General features: G+C 34.6%; 1 protein-coding gene across 2 annotated transcripts in view; it reads right to left on the reverse strand.

Moving 5' to 3' along the window:
- Positions 1 to 2,564: 2,564 nt before the first annotated feature.
- The window catches only part of ODR4 (odr-4 GPCR localization factor homolog), a 38,884-nt gene continuing 16,444 nt past the window's right edge, over positions 2,565 to 25,004 (reverse strand). The window contains exons 9-14 of one of the 2 annotated variants that reach the window (XM_070384778.1): positions 24,531 to 24,599; positions 20,191 to 20,319; positions 19,312 to 19,402; positions 15,178 to 15,363; positions 6,312 to 6,422; positions 2,569 to 5,192 (exon numbers count right to left, since the gene is read on the reverse strand). In XM_070384778.1, coding sequence (XP_070240879.1) covers positions 5,125 to 5,192; positions 6,312 to 6,422; positions 15,178 to 15,363; positions 19,312 to 19,402; positions 20,191 to 20,319; positions 24,531 to 24,599 — 654 coding nt within the window. In that variant the 3' untranslated portion in view covers positions 2,569 to 5,124. Of the gene's footprint in view, positions 5,193 to 6,311; positions 6,423 to 15,177; positions 15,364 to 19,311; positions 19,403 to 20,190; positions 20,320 to 24,530; positions 24,600 to 25,004 lie in introns of both variants that reach the window. The other variant, XM_070384779.1, reaches the window with a different exon arrangement.

Consider the following 25,004-nt stretch of genomic DNA (forward strand, 5'->3'; position numbering starts at 1 on the left):
CTGACTCTCTGCAATCCCATGGACTGCAGCACGCCAGTCCTCCCTGTCCATCACCAACTCCTGGAGTTTACCCAAACTCATGCCCACTGAATCAGCGATGCCATCCAACCATCTCATCCTGTCATCCCCTTCACCTCTCACCTTCAATCTTTCCCAGCATCAGGGTCTTTTCAAATGAGTCAGCTCTTCGCATTGGGTGGTCAAAGTATTGGAGTTTCAGCTTCAACATCAGTCCTTCCAATGAATATTCAGGACTGATTTCCTTTAGGATTGACTGGTTGGATCTCCTCGCAGTTCAAGGGACTCTCAAGAGTCTTCTCCAACACCACAGTTCAAAAACATCAATTCTTCGGTGCTCAGCTTTATTTATAATCCAACTCTCATATCCATACATAACTACTGGAAAAACTGTAGCCTTGACTAGATGGACCTTTGTTGGCAAAGTAACATCTCTGCTTTTTAATATGCTGTCTAGGTTGGTCATAACTTTTCTCCCAAGGAGTAAGCATCTTTTAATTTCATGGCTGCAATCACCATCTGCAGTGATTTTGGAGCCCAAAAAAGTAAGTCTGCCACTGTTTCTCCATCTATTTGCCTTGAAGTAACGGGACCAGATGCCATGATCTTTGTTTTCTGAATGTTGAGCTCTTTTACTTCAAAAAAAAAAAAAAGCTTTTATACAAATATATGTATTCCAAAATAATATAGCTTAGATTTGTTTCTAAGCTTTATAAAAACTTTACGTAGGCTTCTAAGGCTTGCTTTATTTAATCATCCCTTTATTCTCAGGTCATTCTCACTGCTAAATAAAATTACAAAACCTACAACTGTTTATTTTCTTGTCAGTGGTGGCTACAAACAGAGCTGCCTTAACATTCCCACACATGTACTCTTGCGCACATATGCACGAATCTAAAGGTATACATGCAGGAGTAGAATGGTTAGGTTTTAGAATACATGAATGCTTAATTATACAAGATAATGTCCAATTGCTTTCCAAAGTGTACCAGTTTACAACCCCACCTTTAGAAATCTTCTTGATGTGCATCTTCAACAGTACTGTCGTATTTCTTAATTTTTCCATCTATTGGATGTAAAATAGTATTCATCGTGGTCTTTTAATTAGTTGATCACTTGAAATTAAACATCTTTTCAAATGTTTAGTCACACCCTCTTAAAATGCCATTTCTCTTTTGCTCTTTTTCTTACAGGACAATGATGAATAGAAATTTGTGTGATAATAGGCATCCTTGTCATGTTCCTGATTTTTAATGTATACAACTTCATCATGATGCATTATCCTTTTTATATAATGTTGAATTCAGTTTATCAGTAATGCTTTTGACTTTCAGATCTGTGTTAATAAGTGCTGTAAGTCTGCAATTTTCTTTTCTCCTACCAAATGTCTGATTCTAGTATCAATAAAAACTACACGGGCCTTGTAAATTAAGCTGAAGAGTATTCCCTCATTATCTATTGAGTTTGCATGAAACGTTCAAATAGCACAGTCTTCGAAAGGGAAGTAAAACATTTGGATGTTCTTTATCAAAAATTTTAAAAGTATTTTCTATTCAATACTATTGAGTAAGTAGTACATAGCTTGTCTATTTCTTCAGCCAATTTAAGGGAAAGACTTTCCTAGACCTTGGTCTATTTTGTCTAAATTTTCAAACACATTAGAAATGCTCCTGGTAATCTATCATTTTCATCTCTGCTATAGGTTAAGACCCCATTTTCAATCTTTATGTTGTTTAGACTTGTTTTCTTCTCACTCAAATACATCCATCTGTTTTGTCGTGAAAACAACATTGACATTGTGATTCTATGTTTTCTAACTCATTGATTTCCTCCCTTTTCCTGTGTCTTCCTGCTTTATACTGTGTTTATTCTGTCAACCTTTTCCTAAGTTATACACTTAGCCTTTAAGCATTTAAGATCATTTTCCTCTAAGTGCACTTTCTGGTGCGTCACCCAGTGTTTCCAAATGTAACACAGAATTAGGTTCTAAGTATGTTTTTTTCTTTCATCTATGAAGCTTTTTTAATCTTGTAAAACCATGATTAAGAAATAACTTTTATTAGTTTTTAAAATAACCAACTTCTAATTTATCTCTATTCATTTACTACCAACTTCATGAAATTTATTGTAACTTACTTCATGGCTAATAATGGCCAATTCTTGCTAAAACACAATGCTTAAGAAGAATGTTCTCTGCTAATCATTCTAAATGTGGTCATCAAATCAATACTGTTAACTGCATTATTAAAATCTGTGTCTTCATTTTTTTTTGGTCTGAGTTGTTAGTAACTGAGAGCTGTTAAAATTTCTGATTTCTGCTCCATCTGTGGCTTCAGCCTGGGCTTCCCAGGTGGCATAGTGGTAAGGAGCCTGCCTGCCAACGCAGGAGACATAAGAGACGCAGGTTCGATATCTGGGTCCGGACATCCGCTGGAGGCAACACACTCCAGTGTTCTTGCCTGGAGAATCCCAAGGACAGAGGAGACTGGTGGGCTACCACCCAAGGTCGCAAAAAGTTGGACACGACTGAAGTGACTTAGCACGCATGCATTACACATTTTGAGGCCATTTTATTAAGCACATAGAAATTTAAAATTATATATATATTTCTAATGAATTGATCCTCTTACCATTATTTAGAGGTTTTCTCCATCTTTAATAATATTATCATAAAGTTTAATTTTGATTTGATAGCACCAAAGCTACATATATTTTCCTTTGCTATTTGCCCATCTTTTTCATCCTTTAAAAAATCCAGCCTATACCAGATTTTCAAAAAAATGGAATCAATGTTTTTAACTGGGTTTAGCCTATTCAGCAGCAGCAGCCTATTCATAGTTATTTTCATTATCTGACTTGTTATCATTATTATCTTACTAATTTTGTCCCTCCCCCACCCCTAATTTCTTTCCCTTTTGTATTGAGTTTTTGTCTTCCTATTCCATATTTAAAGTTTTCTTTGGAACTGTTCATTTCATATCTATTATTTTAACAGTTATAAATTTTATGATACATGTTTGACATAATTTCAAAGTTAAATAGTATCTTAACCCATTTTCTGAATAATAAAACACTTCAGAACACTTTAATTCTAATCACTCCCCTCCCATCTTATGGGGAAAAAAAACAGTTATTACTGTTTTTCAATTAGATCCTATTTTGAAAGTCCACATTAATACTGCATAAAATGTTTTATTTAATTACAATTTTGCTTCTTATAAACACTTCTTTCATTACAATTGTTTTATACAAAAAACACTTTTGATTTACATGTTTTTCATTTATTTGCTTACTAGTTTTTTAATTTCAGACTGTCCTTTTGAAATCATTTTCCTTCCTGAAGATCCTCCTTTTGCAATTTCTTTAATGAAGTTCCACTAATGGTAAAATCTGCTTTTTATTTGAATGTAGCTTTATTTCAGTTTGCTACATACAAATTCCAAGTTGCTAATTTTTTTTCTCAGAATTTTACAGCCACTATTCTACCATCTTTGGAGTCCCTGTTGCTATCGAGAAGCCTTCTGAAGTTCTGTCTTGCCTTCACCGATGATCTTCTCCTCACTTTGACTGCTTTAAGAATCTTTTGTTTGATATCTCACAGTTATAATATATTGAGTTTAGGCTTAGATTTCATCTATATATGCTTGGGATATACTGTGCTTCCTGAATTTATGAATTTGTGTTTTTCCAACCAACGTGGAAAATTCTGTTACTTCTTCAAATATTGCCACTTCATCCTCTCTACTCTCTCCTGCTGGTACTTCTAGTCTTCATAATTTTTCCTTCCACATCTCTTACCTTCTCCTTAATATTCATTTTCTAGCACCTTCTTTCTCCTTGCTGCACACTGGGTAATTTCTTTGTATCTAGCTTCCAGTTTATTTATTGACTATTCAGCTGAGTTAATATCATATTCAACATGTTTGGTTTTTTTTAATTGCAAGTAATATATTTCTTATCTAGCAGTTGCATTTCTTTTTCAGATCTGCCTGTGGTTCCATCCTTCATGTGTGTTGATGACGACACCTTGGAAAAGTGAGTCCAAAGTTTATTTCTACGGGTTCTTCCTCATGCTATTAATAGCCAGTTTCCACTTGTACCTGGTGATCTCCAGTCATGAAATAGTATTGTTTTATCTTAATCTATGGGAATCTTGGGCCTAGATCTTGTTTCTACCAGGAACTATAGGGTATTGCAAACTGAGGCCTACTTCAGCTGTCCTGGATGGGGCATCTCAGATTCAGATTTATCTCCTTGTTTCTGGTCTGAGGAGAACGGATACGGCAATGCTGCAACTGGTATTTGTTATCCAGGCAACTACTGCCAAACTTAGGCCTAATGGAGTTGTCAAAATTTACAGATCAAAATGCGTTCATTTTGTCAGGAAATAGAAAATAGAAGTATGGTTCTTAGAGATTTCCTCTACCTTCTTTGAGCCTATTAATGGATTCAAAGGAGATTTTATTCAAGATCTAGTTGTTCTGCAGTACCTAAAGTACTACTGGAAGCAAAAGTCTTATTTAATATATATTAACCTGATATACCTGAGATAACCTGAGAAAGCTCATGATTTATGGCAATCCTTGCTCATTGAAAGAGGTATGGAGAGGTTTCTATCTCTCAATCGGAACTCAATCAGTATTTCGGAACTGAGTATGAAAGTACAAACTTATCCAATAAGTTGTTGCCCCATCTTGTAGAAATTTCTCTTATTATTCTATTACTAAGATACTCAGACACCCTTCTTGACTATTCAAATTTTCAATGTCCTGACCAATATGTAGTTCAGGTCAACAAAACTAAAATCTATGAAAATAAACCATTATTTCGAACATTTTAAAAAACAGACAATAACGATTTGTTATGTGCAACTTACATCTAGATGTATAACTTTATTCTTGGAAGCCTGAGCCACCTATAATTTATAGAAGCAAGGCTAAACAAGGCAGCTGGTGATTTCATTTTAGTCAGAAACACATCTAACAGGAATCTGGCAGCAGATCTGGCTGCTGTTGTCTTAAATGCAGATGGCTTGTTTGCATCTTTAAGATTCATAATTGTTGGTCACTGTTCTCTGGATGATCAGGAAGCTCTCTGTGCCTCAACCTAATCACTGAAGTAGTGAAAGGAGATACCCGCAGCAAGGGCTGCAACTGCAAATGCTGCAATCACACCTAAAGTGAAACAAACACAAAACAAATGGAAATGGAATGAGCAAAAGAAAGGTTTAACTGCTCCTAGGCTTTGAAATGCAGGTAACTGATGGGGCTAAACAACAATAACAATACAGAGACACAAATGCATATGCATACACATATACAGACACTGAAAGCCAGCAAAATCTTAGAGGAAAATGTAGCAATAGTTGAAAATATATTTTACAAAGGTTGGACTGGTACTGACCCCTTAAAATAAAAGTGTCTTTTCTTTTTTTAAAAGTGTCTTTTCTTATACACAAATGCACTCATACACATCTAAGAGACAATCTAAGAGACAAACTAACCCATACTTTAAAAGGCTTCTACAAATATTTATATTGACATTTCAGCCATGCCATCTCATGCAACTTAGCTTAAACCAAAGAGACATCACAATGCAAAGTCATTTATATAGCTATCAAAAACCACAGAAACTAAAATCTAAAAATTATTAAGCTTATGTTGGCAACTTTTATTTTTAATTTTTCCCCTGAGCATTTTAAGTTAAAAAACAAAAAACTGACCATAGTAGTCCAGACACACACACACAGGTGCAAAAAATTTAGGTAATTAAGTTTACCTAGTGAGTTAAGCGACATGAAAAATAACTGAAGTTTCTGGCTTCTAACTCTCAGTCAGCCGAAAGTCTTAACTAAGCAACAGGTCACATGTTCTTTTATCACTAAGACTGAAAAATGGTAACGTGACCACCATACTTCTTGGAAACTTTAAAATTAAAGTGCGTTAGAATTTTCAGATTTGAATTTGACTCTTCATAGAATATCTATCAAAATCTTTCATAACTGCAATCCTGGGAACACCAATTTGGAAAACATTGGCGCTGCTATACTTGTTGTTCCCCAAAACTCAACATAATTTTCTTCTAAAAACACCAAAACATTTAATAGGAAGTGTCATTTTTGAAAGCATTTGGGACAATGCTTTATTTATAAATCTTCCCACCACTTTCCACAGTACTCAATAACTAGCTTAATCTAGCTCTTTTAAGAAAACAAAATGAAAATAGTTGTATAGTAACAAGAAAACACAAATCCAAAATATCATCTTTTCAATGTTATAGAAGAAATATAATACCTATGTTTTGCTGAATTTTCAACACTATTGTAGTTTTAATTGGCTGTTTTGGTTGTTCATCATCTGTGTTGTCCAATGAAGCTTCAGTATCCATAGAGGAACTTATACAGGCTGCAAGAAGATAATAATAAATACTAATCAAGATGGGAATAATTACCATTTAAAAATAACCTTTGAAGAACACTATAAAAAACACACAATGAGCTCCATTTTCCTTCAACTTGACTTTTTAAAAATTTTATTTTTTTCAACTTGATTTTAAAATAACAATTTGCTCTTTATTGAGTGTAGGTGAACTAAATTTTATGGACTATATATCAGACTGATATACTTTTTAAAATACTTTATGTACTTTCATAACTGATTGCCAAAGAGCCACAGAGCTAGTTCTGAATGATGTCCACAAATTATAATCTGATTACCATATGATAGTACAGATAAACTGATACTAAAAATCAAACTACACAGACAGGGTAACCTTCTCTCTTAACTAGAATTAATTTATAATATACTTATTGATAGTTCTGGCAATTAATCATTCTAAGCAATCATATATTAATACAAAAGCAAGGACTGGCAAACTAACCCATGGGCCAAACCACAGTCCATGGGACAGACCTTACATACCTAAAATATTTACATAAAAAGTTAGATCACCTGAAATTTGTAATATATAAGCAAAATGTGATCACTAGTTTGACCTTAAAACAACTACATGTTAAGCAAAGTATGTACATTATCTCATTTACAGCTGAAAAATAAAATCTGGGACACTAAGTGAATATGTGAGCATCATAAGCAACAGAATGAGGATTCAAGTACAAGTTTTCTTCCTACTTCATTATGCTGACAATAATTTGTGAGGGCTAGCCTAGCTAAATTTATTTAAAACTGACTAAAAGTTTTTGAACTGAAAACATTCTTAGGGATCACACAGACAAATGGTTTTCATTTTTAAACTAGTGCTAAAAAATCGGGCAGGAATTCCCGGTATGTGACAGGAAATCCCAGTAAGTGAAACAGATGAAAGCAGAATTACTCTGGTTGAAGCATGGGTGGATCCCGGAGCCATCCTCCCTCCTTTGCCTCAAGAGGGGATAGCACGGCTGTTCTAGAGAAAGCAATTGCAGTTGATCCTTAAATAACACAGGTCTGAACTGCATGGATCCATTTAATTACACATGACTTTTTTTTTCCCACTAAATATATATGATTCATGGTCAGCTGAATCCATGGATGCAGTACTGCCCGTGTGTGCTAAGTCACTTCAGACATGTCTGACTCTTTGTGACCTCATGAACCGTAGCCCACCAGGTTCCTCTGTCCATAGGATTCTCCAGGTAAGAACACTGGAGTGGGTTGCCATGCCCTTATCCAGGGGATCTTCCCAACCAGGTATCAAACCCACGTCTCTTAAGTCTGCCTGCTCTGGCAAGCAGGTTCTTTACCATTAGCGCCACCTGGGAAGCCCAAGGTACCGCCCATACTGTGAAGCTACATGCGATTTTTGACTGTGGGAGGGTCAGTGCCCTTAAATCCCCATGTTGCTCCGGGATCAACTGTACTTCATATTGATCTCTTTATTAATATTTACAAAGATTAGAGAATAGCAGAGTGAGAAACAGTAAATACTGTTTAAATTCAAAGTAAAATATCTTATTGCTTGGGTTTGAATTCCATAGACATTTTTGTATCCCAATATACTGTGTGCTTATACGCAGAGTACATAATGAGAAACACTGGGCTGGAGGAAGCAGAAGCTGGAATCAAGATTGCTGGGAGAAATATCAATAACCTCATATATGCAGATGACACCACCCTTATGGCACAAAGTGAAGAGGAGCTAAATAGCCTCTTGATGAAAGTGAAAGAGGAGAGTGAAAATGTTGGCTTAAAGCTCAACATTCAGAAAACTAAGATCATGGCATCCAGTCCCATCACTTCACAGCAGATAGATGGGGAAACAGTGGAAACAGTGGCTGACTTTATTTTTCTGGGCTCCAAAATCACTGCAGATGGTGATTGCAGCCATGAAATTAAAAGACGCTTACTCCTTGGAAAGAAAGTTATGACCAACCTAGACAGCATATTCAAAAGCAGAGACATTACTTTGCCAGCAAAGGTCCATCTAGTCAAGGCTATGGTTTTTCTAGTAGTCATGGACGGATGTGAGAGTTGGATTATAAAGAAAGCTGAGCACAAAAGAATTGATGCTTTTGAACTGTGGTGTTGGAGAAGACACTTGAGTCCCTTGGACTGCAAAGAGATCCAATCAGTCCATCCTAAAGGAGATCAGTCCTGGGTGTTCATTGGAAGGACTGATGTTGAAGCTGAAACTCCAATACTTTGGCCACCTGATGTGAAGAGCTGACTCATTTGAAAAGACCCTGATGCTGGGAAAGATTGAAGGCAGGAGAAGAAGGGGACAACAGAGGATGAGACGGTTGGATGGCATCACAGACTCAATCGACATGGGTTTGGGTGGACTCTGGGAGTTGGTGATGGACAGGGAGGCCCGGTGTGCTGTGGTTCATGGGGTCGCAAAGAGTCGGACACGACTGAGCAACTGAACTGAACTGATACTGTATGCACATCCATGAGGCTGTGCTTACAAGGATGACACATAAAATTATTGAAATAATTATCTATGATACTAAAATGGATTAAAAAAATTGCTTGCTTCTCATCAATTTCTCATGAAGAACAGTTTGTCATGTTGAGAAATAATCCTCAGTAGCCACACCTTATTAGAATCAAGGGCACAACCACTCTTTTTTCCCCTCTTTGAGCATATGACTAAACACAAAACATTTTTCTCTTTTGTTCTACTCCCATATCAGATCAGTCACAAAGACCAACAAATGGTTCTTATGAACTTTCTCCAGATTTATTCAGTCTTCTATATTTCTATAGCTCCCACTTATCGCCATAACACTTTACTTCTAGACTACATTAGCTCACCAGCTTAAAAGCTTCTCTAACTTCATCCATAGGTCTAAAAGTCGAATGCAAGTACAATTTTATTTATTTTAAAAACATACACACACCTTTGGTTTTTCTATTAGCAAATATCACTGCTTAAAGCTTTTCTTTGGGCCATTAAAATCTTTACCTCAGATACAAACACAAATAATGGATGAAGTATTAAGTGCACTCTTTTAACTTATATGCTAGAGACTTTTTTTTTTTACTTTTTTACTTCAGTATTTATAAAGAGCACAAAAATGGCTTTATTTTTCATGACATTATTTACACCTTTAATACTGAATAGTTATATGTGAACATAATGCTCAAAGAAGTCAAATCCTTTGTATAAACAATTTATATCTCTTTAAAAGACATTCCATCGCTCTATATTCATTTTAAAATGTCATACAAAATTATATTGATTTGATACAAATCTGAGACAGTTTTACTAAAGAAGAGCATTTTTCAAGAGTGAATAAATCCCTATCATAACAATTTGTGTCTGTTTTGGGTGTGGGCATGTAGAATTGTTTTTTAATACACGTTTATTTTATTTTTTGGACGTACTGTGCAGCATGCAGAGTCTTAGTTCCCTGACCAGTGCCTGAACTCATGACCCCAGCAGTGAAAGCATGAAGTCTTTCTTAACCACTGGAGCACCAGGGAGGTCCCTATGAGGGCATATAGAATTTAATTAGAATCTCAGGCACTGTAGTTTTACCAACACCTTAGTGCTGCTATCTTAAATGCAAACAACATGTTATTCAAAAGGAAATTACACCTTAACCATTTCTTAAAACCAGGTAATTTTAACTGCAGACAAATTCAAATTATTCATATGAGAAAGCAATCTTTCTTAAGCAACTGTCAACAAAAGAGAAAATAAGGACATGATGAATACATGCTAAGTTGTAGATATATTCAATTTCATTCCAAGCTGCTGACAGGTAGGACTATTTAGAAGAAAGTTAAAAAGAAACGTTAGAACTTAAACTCTTAGCTGTCGTCTTTGATCGTCCAGATCCCTAACTCCTAAGTTAATGAGGTTTCATTACTCAGTGATTTAGCCATGAAAATACATCTTCAGCATTACTTGTTTTCCTTTATTATCAATGTTTAACCAAACAACAAAAATCAATTTCACCTCTGATACCAAGACAGAATTAGCAAAGACGGGTTCCACCAGATTTTAAAGGTGTGTCTCTAAATTTTTAGCTGATACTATGCATAAAGTACATCTGAATTATTAAGTTAATATCTACTAGGAGATGACTAATACATTTAAGAAATTTTAAACCCAGTTATTCCTCACCTTAAGTGAGTCATTTTGACAAACAAATTGCTCTTCATCCCTTAAGTTATTTTAAAATACTTACTGGCAAAATATGTATTTTAAACATAGCAACTACTTGGCAACTGTATTATAGAATAGAATAATTAAATAAGCAAATAACATCAAATACTTAGAGACTAAAGCTAGATACTTACAACAAGTTTAACAATCATAAATGTACAGTCATTGATTTCAATCTCTAATTTGAACATTTGAGCTCTACTTTGCATGATTTTCCATGGAAACTCTAATTTCAAATAATTAGGAAAATATATTCACGCTATATAACATTAATCTCATACTTTAATATTATTGACTTTAATTATAATTCAGAAGGTACATAATTTAAACATTTTATAATAATTCTAGTAAGTATCACGTTACATTTATATATCTCTTTCTGTTCAGAATATATTCCCCCTAACATTTTTAGTAAATTCTAATACCAACCCAAGAGAACGTGGGGTTCAAAGGGGACTTGTTTAAGGTTACACAGCTGTAAGTGTGCTTCAAGATAGCCGGGAAAATATAAATAACCTCAGGTACACAGAAGACACCAACCTTATGGGAGAAAGTGAAGAATTAAAGAGCCTCTTGATGAAAGTGGAAGAGAAGGGTGAAAAAGTTGGCTTAAAACTCAACATTCAAAAAAAAAAAAAAAAACATCACAGCACCTGGTCCCATCACTTCTTGGCAAATAGATGGGGAAACAATGGAAACAATGAGAGACTTTATTTTGTGGGGTTCCAAAATCAGCGCAGATGGTGACTGTAGCCATGAAATTAAAAGATGCTTGCTCCTTGGAAGAAAAGCTGTGACCAACCTAAACAGCATATTAAAAAGCAGAGACATTACTTTGTCAACTAGTGAAAGCTATGGTTTTTCCAGTATGGATGTGAGAGTTGGACTATAAAGAAAGCTGAGCACCAAAGAATTGATGCTTTTGAACTGCGGTGTTGGAGAAGACTCTTGAGAGTCCTTGGACTGCAAGGAGATCCAACCAGTCAATCCTGAAGGAAATCAGTTCTGAATATTCATTGGAAGGACTGATGCTGAAGCTGAAACTCCAATACTTTGGCCACCTGATGTGAAGAACTGACTCCTTAGAAAAGACCCTCATGCTGGGAAAGATTGAAGGCAGGAGGAGAAGGGGACAACAGAGGATGAGATGGCTGTATGGCATCACCTACTCGATGGACATGAATTTGAGCAAACTCCAGAGTTGGTGATGGACAGGGAAGCCTGGCTTGCTGCAGTCCATGGGGTTGCAGAGTCGGACATGACTGAGTGACTGAACTGAACTGAAGCTGTAACTGGCAGATCTGGACTCAGATGTGCAACTGGTAAAATTATGCATCCAGTATTTTTGAATAAATAAATGAATGAATGAGTAAATGCAAAAGTGAAGATAATTCTAAACTAATAGAATGTTCATGTAAAAGCACTTAATTTTTCTATTAAAATGTTTATGTTTTTACCCTATTCCATAATTTGGAATGTATTTTGCTTCTAAATAATTAATTCCTTCTAATTCAACAAATACCTGATAAAGCAAAAATAATACACAAGTCTTATTTTTGGTCACAATACATCTGATCCAAATGTTTAATTCCTAAAAAGCTTAGAGTCGCTTTTACTGTATTCATCCTTCAAAATGAACTCGAGTCACCTGCTCTGAAGCTTTCTCTGAATCACTTATAGGGATAGTTCCTGTGCTAAATGTTCTGATGATTCCCTGTTCATTCTCCTATTATAGAACTGACCACTAGTTAAAGCAAAACATAAAAGTAGTAATAATAAAGAATGAAAAAAACAAAAGAATTTACTAAAACTTGAAAACACTAATGTCAAACCTTTGTCACCACAGATTACAAGTTACTGCTCACCTGTCATCAAAGTATTTTTTCTGACTGAATTATTACAACCAAATCACTGGAGACCCTAAAGTCCTGTCAGTAATCTTGATGTTCTTGAGTTCTTCGTTACTCTTAGGACCTTACTACATGCCCCACATAATTAATAAAGTATACAATTCTATTTCAAGTCAGATTACAGGCTTCTTGAGGACACGAATCTGACCTTTGATTTGTCACCTATAACACTGCCTTGAACAGAGCAAATGCCTAATAATTATCTAATAAATAGACATACTAAATGCTATAAAATAAAATTAACATTTATGGGGCAACAATTAAGTGTTACATGTTGTCACATTTTAATGTTCTACTTCCCTTAAAACACTCTAAACTATTAAGCCATAGAGCTATGATATTATATCCTTTTAAAATCATCATCCTGTTCAGTGTAGCACACTACACAAACTTTAAAAACCTTCTATCTAGATAGGCATATGCTTACAACTTTTTAAGCATACAGTAAGGCTGCAGTCCATGGGGTCGCTACTTCACTTTCACTTTTCACTTTCATACATTGGAGAAGGAAATGGCAACCCACTCCAGTGTTCTTGCCTGGAGAATCCCAGGGACAGGGGAGCCTGGGCTGCCATCTATGGGGTCGCACAGAGTTGGACACGACTGAAGTGACTTAGCAGCAGTAGCAGCAAATATGAAAAAAGATGTGCTACAGTTTTCAAAATTGACCTATTCAGTCTATGTCATTCAGTTAGTAACAGATATTTATGAATACCTATCATGCTTTAGGCATGGAACTCAGAGCAACACTTACTCTCAAGAATCCTACAGTCTTATGTGAAAGATTAACATCATTAAACATGCAACTGATATTCATCAATAATTATAAGAATGGAAAATAATGCAACGAAGCAGCATAAGACTATAATTAAACATAATGGAGGAATCCAGGCAGTCTGAGCTGTTATGTGAGCACGTAAAAGTATCCACACAAGTTAAAAAACGCTGTTTAGCGCCTTGAAGACAGGATCAGTATATTATTGATCTTTGGATCCCAAACTGTAGGACTGACAAAATCAACAATCTGTTCAGTCAACAAATATTTACTGAGGACCTATGTTACGTTAGGCTAGACTCTCAGTAAAGTGCTAAACATGAAAGCAGCGAAAGGTGGTGAAGAAAAATGAGGTCTAGAGACTGTAATAATAACAGTTAAAGACATTTGGGAGTACTTGGCTTTGAAATATTTAGAACATGACAACTGCCCTCAGTTTAAACTTAAAGAAAGACCTCAGTAAAAGAAGCAGTACAGCTGCCATTTGAACAACGTGGGTTTGAAATGCACAGGTCCACTTATATGCAGATTGTTTTCAATAAATACATACAACAGTACAAGGCAATCCATGGCTGGTTGAATCTGTGCACTCAGAAGGAACTTACTCAAGTTATCAACATCAGAGGTGACCTAGAACAAAGGCAAACAAAAATCTCTGCCCTCATGAGTCTAAGATCGGTCGGCAGAAACAGTGTAGTTGCTCATCTAGAAAAACATATTTCACAAAGTAGCAAACTTTTCTACCAATCTGCCTCAAAATTTATCATTCAGAGGCTATGCTATAGTTATACCTTTAAAAATATTAGTTTTCAGGGGACTGAAGCACACCTGCAGCTTTAACATCTGGTACTTAGCAATTTAGAGGTTTTTATTTTTGTTTTGCTTTAAAACAAACTTACTGTTCCACATGATTAATATGACCCTGGAGCTGTTGAAAAAACAAGCCGGGTGATCTCCAACCTGCCTGAGGCTTTACTGACAGATTAGAAATTCATCAACTAAACACTTACTTTATTCACAATAGAAACAGCAAGACTCAATCACCCAACTCTTGTGGGGGGTGGGAATTAGTCAAGCAACAGAAGAATGATATGAAATTTATACTATGATATCAGAGATTTCAAGACTGATAAAAAAAATGGCTACATACTACACATTTATGGATACCTGCAAGTAATACTTTCATCACATATTTTTTAAAAATGTTTCAGGAAGACTGTATATATTTATACATTTATTTATAGACATGTTTTCATATTCTGCTTCACTAGAGACAAAAACAAAGCAAGCAGAGCAAAACAAAACAGAAAAAAGACTTTTAAAATGCAAGATCAAATGTGAAAGTGATGGTTAGAGACAGAGAATGTGTTACACAATTACTCAGTATGGCAAATCTATGTTCTGTAAAAATAATCTTGATCTAAATTTTGGACCTGCCCATTTTAGCTTGGCATCCCAATTATATGGAGGGGACAGGAAAATAACAGCAAATAGTCTGAAGACATTAAAAAAAAAACAAAAAACTGTGACCTGGTGCTTAACCAAATAATTAGTTAAGATAATGGACTTTGAGAAAACTTCACTTAGAATAAAAGAAATCCCTTAAAGCTATACTTTTCTACCTATTTAAGAGTAGGCTTGAAAAAAATCTAATGTATCTTAAATTCTGATACAATTTTCCAAAAAACACTGCCACTTACATACTATGTAGAAATTAAATAGACACATTTTTAAATGACTCAAAAATATCAAATAGGACTAGCTTGAAAGAAATCTACAGACATGATGCTTCAACTAGATGTCCCATAAGTAACCTTAGCCATAGTCTAATCTGGTTCTTAAATAACTTCATATAATTACCTGTGTTTATTTCCTCTGCAATTTCCAAATCTTCTATTTGAATCATACGATCTAACATCTCTAAAAAATGGTCTCTTATTTCTTCAGCTGACTCATCACCAAATTTATAATCACATAACATTACAGTGGATCCCGGAATGGGGACAAAAACTCGGTGAGGGAGAATGTGGAACTCTTTTTCAGAATCTAAAAGGAGAAGAAACAATATTTAGATGGATCTGTCACTGCTATCAGTGATAAATATAAGTATATGAAAGTATATGTCGAAAGAAATAAAGCCTAAAAGGTCTTTTCATTTTCTGTTCTTATACAGAATTCTTACTGAATTCTTTAACTCAATATTTAAGACCTCCGCAAGGGACCTAAATGATACTCCCATAAAATATCAACTCACCACTGCCTTCAATCCGAGGATATTGTTGATTATACATGTTCATGTTATTCACTATTCTATGAAAAAATACTAAGGAAACAATTTTGTCCCTGGTCTCAGAACTTATTGTTTTTCTCGTTTGTTTTAACCTTATAAATACTGAAATTTCTGAACAATTTTTCCCTTCTTCATGCAAATTTAGAGACAAACTAATGGCTCACTTACATTAAATGTATAGATCGTGATAGCGTTCATTTCCATACTAATCTCACCAATGACTTCATCTTACATAATGTAGATCCCAATCAAGCATGTATAGGAAATCAAGATATACACATTTTCTGTACTAATCTCACCACCAACTCCACTTTGCTTTCATTTTCCCTTTGCCTCATTCTCATAATTAACACTTATTTTGTCTTGTTAACTTGTAATGCCTTTTTGTGAACAGCTTTAAATCATTTTTAGACAAAATAATATGGACGTCAGTAAATAATGAGCATTTCATTCTTTTAATAATCACATTTCCCTCAATTTCTAACACAGTCACTGATCCACATAAACACATAATTATTGTTTGGCATAACACCATGACTGATGAAGTATCAACAAAGACAAGAGATTTGTGTAAAGAATGACTTTCAGCAATGGATATGCAATTTAAAAAGCTTCCGATATTCAGATCAAGTAGAAAACCAGGGCTAATGTTAACCGTAACTTACATTTCATTGTTAAGAAACAAGTGTTAGCTTTATAACAGATGACACTGAAGAATGCCTTAAGTGTCACAGAAAATGCCATGGCTTAAATTAGGTGTTCCTGCCAGATTCTGCTTAATATATTGCTTTGACATGAGAATTGGGCCAGTTTTACTCTGTGACCAGACTGCCTCCTAGCTGTAAAATTACATTACTGCAATTTGCACTGTAGTATGTAAACTATCCACACATTAACGTTACGACTATTATTTTGGGCCATAGTTTCTTTTGAGGGGAGAGGGGCATAATTTCTTGAAACAGGTTAAGTTCAAAACTTTCAAAGGTGGTGCTCATGTATGTGTTTAATTGGCATTAAAATTGCATTAATTCTAGGTTTGACTGAAAAAGAAACACATATGTTTGCTTATAAAATCAAATGTTAAAGATTTGGCTGCAATAAACTTAAATAATTTATTAAAAAGAAAAATATAATTTTTAAATTAAAGTTAGGTTAACCATTTATTACTCAAATAAGACCAAGTTTTCTAGCTCATCTGAGGTTTAAAATGGGAGGGGAGATCTTTTTAAAACAGCACATCTTAAAAAGTACTTAAAAAAAGAATCCTTTAGGCATATTCCCATAGCAGAGTATTTAGTTCAAAATTATAAAAACATTTACAGTTAAGTCAATATGATAAGAATTGAGTTTCTGCTGATTAAGTATAGAATCCTAAGTCATACTGGAGTACTACAGAAAATTTTACAGAACAGGTGATATCTAAGCTGACTCTTAATGCATGAAGGAATGAGAAGTACAGTTAAGAGAGTGTAACCATGACTACAGGCAAAAAGGAAATACAAATGTTCTGAGAGGACAGGGAGTATAGATGGATGTGAAGGGAAGGATGGAAGAAGGTAAGAGATTTCATAATTGATGACCTCAGTTTCATGAGTGTGTCATCTACTGAGTAAGAAGGCAGGACTGAATGGAGGCTGACAGGATAATGAGAAGGTCTGGGATACTTCTTAAGGGAAAGAGGGAGACCACAATAAGTAAAAGGACCAAGTGGAGTCCTTTGTTTTTTTTAAACTGTCATTTAAATTTTAAGTTCTTTCATCTGGATAGCCAGAATTTAAAAACTATGTTTATGTTAAAGATTACAAATGTAATGTTAATATGCCCTTTGCAGATTTCCTTATGCATGCAAAAAATATTCCAGTTTAGGTTAATTTTATAGTATATATTCTAGATTTTCTTCTTCTTCTTCTAAGTCGTTTCAGTTGTGTCCGACACCAGGCTCCGCCGTCCCTGGGATTCTCCAGGCAAGAACACTGGAGTGGGTTGCCATTTCCTTCTCCAATGCATGAAAGTGAAAAGTGAAAGTGAAGTTGCTCAGTCGTGTCCGACTCTAGCAATCCCATGGACTGCAGCCTACCAGGCTCCTCCGTCCATGAGATTTTCCAGGCAAAAGTACTGGAGTGGGGTATATAAGAAAGACAAGCTAAGTAAAATGAGAACTAAACCTAAGATCTAAAATGTAGTGTATATATATTAAACTATAAAATTCACATGTTGTGTTATTATACTTGCAATATAGTTTTTACCTTGATATCCTAAGATATACTGACATGTTACTGGAATAATTATCCTGTTACTACAGTTCAAAAATGTTTATTTACACTTGGTTTCTTTTTAAAATATAATCTATAAACAATTACTATCAGAAAGAGTTAACTTTACTGATCGGACATCAGCAAAAATTTCAAAATACTAATTCACTTAATATGAAATAATACCAAAACAGTATTATGATACCCTATTTATGAAGCATTTGTAATGGAAAGGAATATTTAACTAATATATGTGATACAGTAGATCTTTGACATTAATGGTAGATACATCCCATGCCCCTGAAAATCCTAAAATTCATAGTTCAGTTGTAACATATAGTGTTACTCAGAAAGTAAAGTAATGATTAATATCATGCGAATTAGCACACACATGAAATCAAGCAGCAAAAACAAAGCCACAGAAATGCCAGACTAACTGGGTGGCTAAGTGACCAACCAGGCTTTACATACTTCCCAAAATAAAACTCTCGATCCAATAGCTCCATGTAAAATTCAAAATCATGTCTCAGGAAAATGATATATTATTCGTGAACAGAACTTCAGTTATTTGTGAAGTACATGAAGGATATATATTAAATCTGGAAATTCCAGGTATTATCATACTGGGAATACAAAAAAATTATAAGCAGTCCACTAAACCTGATACACAGGCTTTTAAAACTAAAAGAAGTTATTTATACACAGGAGCTATGTTTTTTTTCCTATAAAAATAAACACATTCCCTTAAAAAACTAATATATGTGTTTCAACTATGTACATATTCAACTGTGTACTGCAAATCCACTCACACCTGAATATAGAAAGGTAGGTAAATGTGTAGCTTCAAAAAAGCATACTTAATATGATAACCTTCCTTTTGAGTAAAAATAAAAGATTTCTAATACAAATTAGTGAAAAAGTATAAATTGTTTATGTTTCTCAAAAGATGGAATTATATAAGGTTAAGACATCATGACCAGCCTTTTTTAAACCTAATGAAGTCTGTAGAGTAACATGGATGAAAAGTATATAAACTAGTACACACACCAAAAAAACCTGAAAAGAATATGATCAACTGCATAAACATCTATTAAATACTCTATTATATATAATGCTGAATACTAATACATTAATTTTTTGATCATGAATAAGTTCTTAAACTTCACAGGTATTGATAAAAAATAATGGTTTTAAAATGTAACACAGTTTATCCATTTTGACAAAAATTCACATGGAATTTTTTAATCCTCCCTGAAATTATTAAATGTTGACAGATTTGCTATTAGAAGGTGTTCAAAACTTTCTTTAGGTGGCAACTGAAATTTTGCATTATACAAGAAAAGTATGTGATGACATTATTTTAATAGATATATGCAGTAAAAAAGGTGATCTTGACATCCTAGTATATAGATTGAACACATGCAAAAAAAGTACTTAATTTTATACTCATAACTTTTTTTTCTGGAATTTCATTCAAAAGCAGATCCTCAAATAGTATTTCACAACGATCAGCAACTGTATTCAATATATCTCTTTTCATGGCCTATGGAAAAACAAAGAAAAGCACAATGAGAAATAAGATCTATTACTTTAAATTCACATTATTTTATCATCAACCCCTCTCCCACATAACTGACTAGAGAATCCCATGGACAGAGGAGCCTGGAGGCTATAGTCCATGGAGTCACAAAGAGCTGGACACAACTGAAGGACTGAACATGCACGCGTGTATGAACGTGTCCAATAAAGTAACCAGGACATCATTCCACTTTTTAACGTCCATTCATTTAACATGCTTATCATGTTTAACAGCAAATTTACCTAAACATCATCTATACAGTAAATTTAAACCAAATAAAAATGAATGAAATTTTGCGTCTCAACGATAATGCTAGTACTCCAAATTAGAAAATGTATAACCACAACAAAAGTGCCAGTCATCATTTTTTTAATTTCTAAATTATATAGATTATAAAACACCACCAAATAATTCTTCCTAGGAGCACTTTTCTTGCTATTAAAAAGCTCAATTTCCCTCATAAGAAATGATTTCAAATGTACTGATATGTACAGTATTAACTGTGGAAAACTTAATAAACCTGTATAATCATCACTTTGTAAAGGATAGACTATATATGAAAAATAGACATTCTACATATGAAAATCTTGGGATGAATCACCTGGTTTAGCTGGACTGCCCAACAGATTGGACTTTTATCAGTTAAAATCAAATTAATTAAGAAATTTGAGTCGGAAAAAAGATTAAAATTTTAGGATTTTTTAATAATTATGTTAACATGCTTCTTTCATATACCAGTTTTCCTTTTGTACCTGCACAGCATCTTTAACCTTGGGCTTATTACTATGAATATAAGCTCTGCATTTCACAGCACCCTTAAGGTTTACAGAGCCACTGCAGATCTGGACCATGGCTGTGGATCTGTGGTCTGAATTCAGAAGCTGAAAGACAAAATCTGTTTAAGTTCTAATAGCCAATGATTATCAACTATATGAACCATTTAAACATTATATAAGTCATTTCATGAAGCAAGAAGAAATTTTTAACTGACCCAGGTGTCTGAAAATATTCTTTATAAATTTTAGAAGGCCTTTACATTTTTCCTTATAAATTATATGTTATTTTCTGAGTATTTTGAACATACTCTGAAATTAAATACACCACATCTAAATTTTTCTTACTAACATAACTATCTATAATACCTATATTCTTTCAATATGTTCATTAAACATATATTATTTGCAGATAACTCAGATAAGTACTATTAAGATTAAAAGACATTCAAAGAAAACATGATCTAGTAACAGAAGGTATGTAATGCAAGCTCTGCAAAAAAAAATTACTGAAATACAGAGCAGGATGTGATAAATACAGTAAAATTACAAGCAACATATAAACATTCATTTATTTATACTTTTAACTCATAACTTTCATAAGTCAAAAGTAATGTTACAGACTCCGCAGGTCAACTATGTCTGTCACCAGAAAACGACATCAGTGATCATCACTTTCATCTCATAGACCCATTCTTTTCTAATCTAAGTAGTATTAGTTCATGCTTGGCTTTGAGCTTTTTCACAGACATTTTTAACCTTATCATTTCAACAAATACCAAAACAAGGAGAGCAGTGAAACTTCAAAAGTACTACTAGAGATCTGTACAATCATACTGGAAACAAAAATCATGATTTAAAAAAAAGAAAAGGACGTGGTACAAACATATATTCTAAGTGCACGTGAAATAAACCATTCAACAACAGACTTCCCTGGTGGTCCAGTGGTTAAGAACTCATTTGCCAATGCAGGGGACACAGGTTCAGTCCCTGATCTGGGAAGAGCCGACGTGTCACAGAGCAACTAAGCCCATCCGCCCCAACGACTGAGCCCAAGCTCTAGCGTCTATTTGCCATAACTACTGAGTCCACACGGTGTAACTACCGAAGACCTTGCACCTAGAGTCTATTCTTCAACAAGAGAAGCCACCGCAGTGAGAAGCCCATGCATTGCAGGAGTAGCCCCCACTCGCCCCACTAGAGAAAGACCACGCACAGCAATGAAGATCCAGAGCGGCCAAAAATAAGTAAATAATTTTTTTAAAAAACCACAACAGAGTCAACTCTGAAGAAAAAAGACAATTCATGCAATTTAACCACTGCTAACTAACCATGTGCCGGTGACTCTAATGTAATTCAGGCAAAGGCTAATTTTTTTTAAAGAATGTAAGCCTAAAAACAATCAAGGTCTTGGTAAAAAATCTGTCACAGGCAAAACAGTTCAGAAGGTTCCAGGTCTGCTCAAAACTGTCAATCATTAAATGAAGCAACAGGGTGACAATGCTGATACTCTTTGGAAGAAGCCTCCTATGATACTTGTAGAGATCACTGATATATTAATAAATGGAGAGGAGGAGGAGTAATGAGCTCCCTTCATCCACTAAACCTAACTCTACTGTAGAAGAATAACGTCCCATTTTACATATTTAATATCTAATTTACAGTACATATTAACACAGTTGCAACATATATTATATATGTATATTATATATATATGTATGTATTTATATATGTATAAATTAGAACATTATTTTCCAAAATTGTATATATAAAAGACTACACACATACACACATATCAAGGAGAAGACTTTTTAAAAGATAAAAGGACTTGATTCACTCCTTTTTGGTGGAAATGTATTTAGGTTCTATAAATGTCAACCCATCTTGGTTTCTTTGGACTTCAGAACAAACCAGCTAGCAGACTTTGAAAATCGAACCTATTCATAAGTGGAGGGACTTTCGTGATGCTGATATTATATTTTGGAAAAGATCCCTCTGGTTATGGTAACCAAATGAAACCTTATGAAAATGGTAACATTTCGGCTATACCTTAATGTACAGGTAGGACTTTGACAGTCTGGATAATAAAGGAAAAATGGCACTGATAAGACAGATGACTTGGGAAATATACAGAACTTTAAAGGCACAGAAAGCATACATCTAAAATAGTTAAGTTAGAAAATAATGAAAAGACATGTTGAGGCCATAAAAAGCCTTGAATTAGAATTCGAACTAGTACATATAGAGCAATTAAGGAATTTTACACAAGGGGAGTAACACAGTTAGTGTCTGCCCCTTATACACACTTAATATTAATTGGAAAAAAAACTAATAAGTAAATGAACAGTGAATAAATGCAAACTGTGATTCCAAAAGGATAATCTGAGGTAATATACAAGACAGATCAGAAATATGAAAGATATCACAGGAAATATACAAACAAAGGTATCAGGATTCAGAGAATGAATCACTTTGGATAAGAATAAATGGAAAGAGAGAGACTAAGTTCCTTGTGATGAATTAGGTAAAACAATTAGGTTGTAAGGCTAATGGCAATGGGACCATAAAATAAAAGATGAGCTATGCTGCAAAGAAAGAATCAACAAAACTTGATAGAAAAGTGGCCTCAAATACTTATTGACTCCTTATTATATTAATATATAATGCCTTCTATTCTTCTCTCTATATTCCCACTCTCCAAACATTTTTAACTGCAATTTTATAACTGAAATAATTTTAACTGAATTGTTTCATAAACAAAGAAGTCATGTAAGTATAACTAGTAAAAAGCATACAGGTAGAAGAATAAACTTAAAAAAACACCTCTAAAATGAAAAAGAAGGAGGAAAATTAAAGACTAAAAATACTTTTAAGGTCCTGAGAAGAGAAACTGAGAAATGTTTGGTGGCATAAGTCTGACAATTTAGTAATGCTCTATTGCTAAACACAAAGAAAAGCAGCAATGAAAGCCCCCTCCTGTGACAAATGGATTTTAAGTCTATTTTATTAAGTAAAAAAAAAAAAAAAATACAAGTCCTGGTAGCATTTCCCTGTTTAATGAAAAGTTTTCTAAAATCATGGATGTACTTTACATGCTATCTAGCTTCAAGGATAATTTCAAGCCGGACTAAAATCAAATGTATACATACTTTTACAAATAATTACCCAAATTTAAATTTCTGAGAAGACATGTGTAAAGTAAAGCAACAATACAAAAACATAAACCTTGCTAATATTGTGTGATTTTTACCAAAACAGAGATATAGATTTGCTTCAAATTAGGTATGTAACAACTCTTCGCACATCACTGCACACATCTTTTAAGTTAAGAAAATTACATCTTTGCTCACAAAACTTACCATACAAAATATTACACACACATATATATGTATATGCTGCTGCTGCCGCCAAGTCGCTTCAGTCGTGTCCGACTCTGTGCGACCCCATAGACGGCAGCCCACCAGGCTCCCCCGTCCCTGGGATTCTCCAGGCAAGAACACTGGAGTGGGTTGCCATTTCCTTCTCCAATGCATGTGAGTGAAAAGTGAAAGTGAAGTCGCTCAGTTGTTTCCGACTCTTGGCGACCCCATGGACTGCAGCCTACCAGGCTCCTCTGTCCATGGGATTCTCCAGGCAAGAGTACTGGAGTGGGTTGCCATTGCCTTCTCCATATATGTATATATACATACACATATGTACATTTTTTCCCTAACTGCTAGGCTACATGATGTCAAAATTTTAATAGTCTTGAAGCAATACACTCCAATAGATTTTATTACAATAAATAACTTGGGAATAAATTCTTGGAAATAACTTTCTTTGAATGGAACATTTTTTATAGTCTCTTTTACATCTCAAAAATGTTTTGACTCTCTAATCACAAGCATAAAAAGAGAAACAGGGCTTCCCTGGTGGCTCAGTGGGAAAGAATCTACCTGCCAGTGCAGGAGACACAGGTTCGATCCCTGACCTGGAAGATCCCATGTGCCGCGGGGCAACTAGGCCCATGCACCACAACTGAGTCTGTGCTCTAGAGCCCGGAGCCACAAATGCTGAGCCCACGAGCCGCAACTACCGAAGCCCACGTGCCCCAGAGCCTGTGCTCCACAGCGAGGAAAGCTATCGCAACGAGAAGCTTGTGCGCTGCAACTAGAGAGCAGCCCCCGCTCACCACAGCTAGAGAAAAGCCCATCAGCAACAACAAAGACCCAGCACAGCCAAAAAATTCATACACACTTAAAAAAAAAACGATTTCATTAAGCTTATGCTAAGAAATACTGCATTTTAATTTTAGATAAGGAGTATTTTAAAATATTTACCAACTGTGTTAGCACTCTAATATCAAATGAATGATTAGCTGCTTGAGTATTTCCTCTAGAAGATTTTTTCTGAAATGACACAGAAATTAAAAAATTAGACTGTTGAGATTGGAGTGAAACATAAAAGATAATTTAGGAGCTATCCAACATACGCAGAGGAGAAAAAAGTCTTACTATTTGTTTTACGTTAGTCTTTTCTATAGGTACATTGTTTTGTGTATTCTATATTCTACAAATTTAATGTATACTCTTAAAAACCATTCACCTCCTACTTTTATTCCTCTAAAGCAAGGATTCGCAAACTATGCCTATGGATCAAATCCAAACTACCTCTAGTCTTTGTAAATAAAGTTCTACTGGAACACAACCAAGATTGTTCGTGTATGTATTGTCTGTGGCCACTTTCACGCTACAACAGAAGAGCCAAATAGCTGTAAGAGAGAACACATGGCCTACAAAGTCTAAAATATTTAC

The sequence above is a fragment of the Bos mutus genome, chromosome 16 (assembly GCF_027580195.1).
Source record: "Bos mutus isolate GX-2022 chromosome 16, NWIPB_WYAK_1.1, whole genome shotgun sequence".
NCBI lineage: Eukaryota > Metazoa > Chordata > Mammalia > Artiodactyla > Bovidae > Bos > Bos mutus.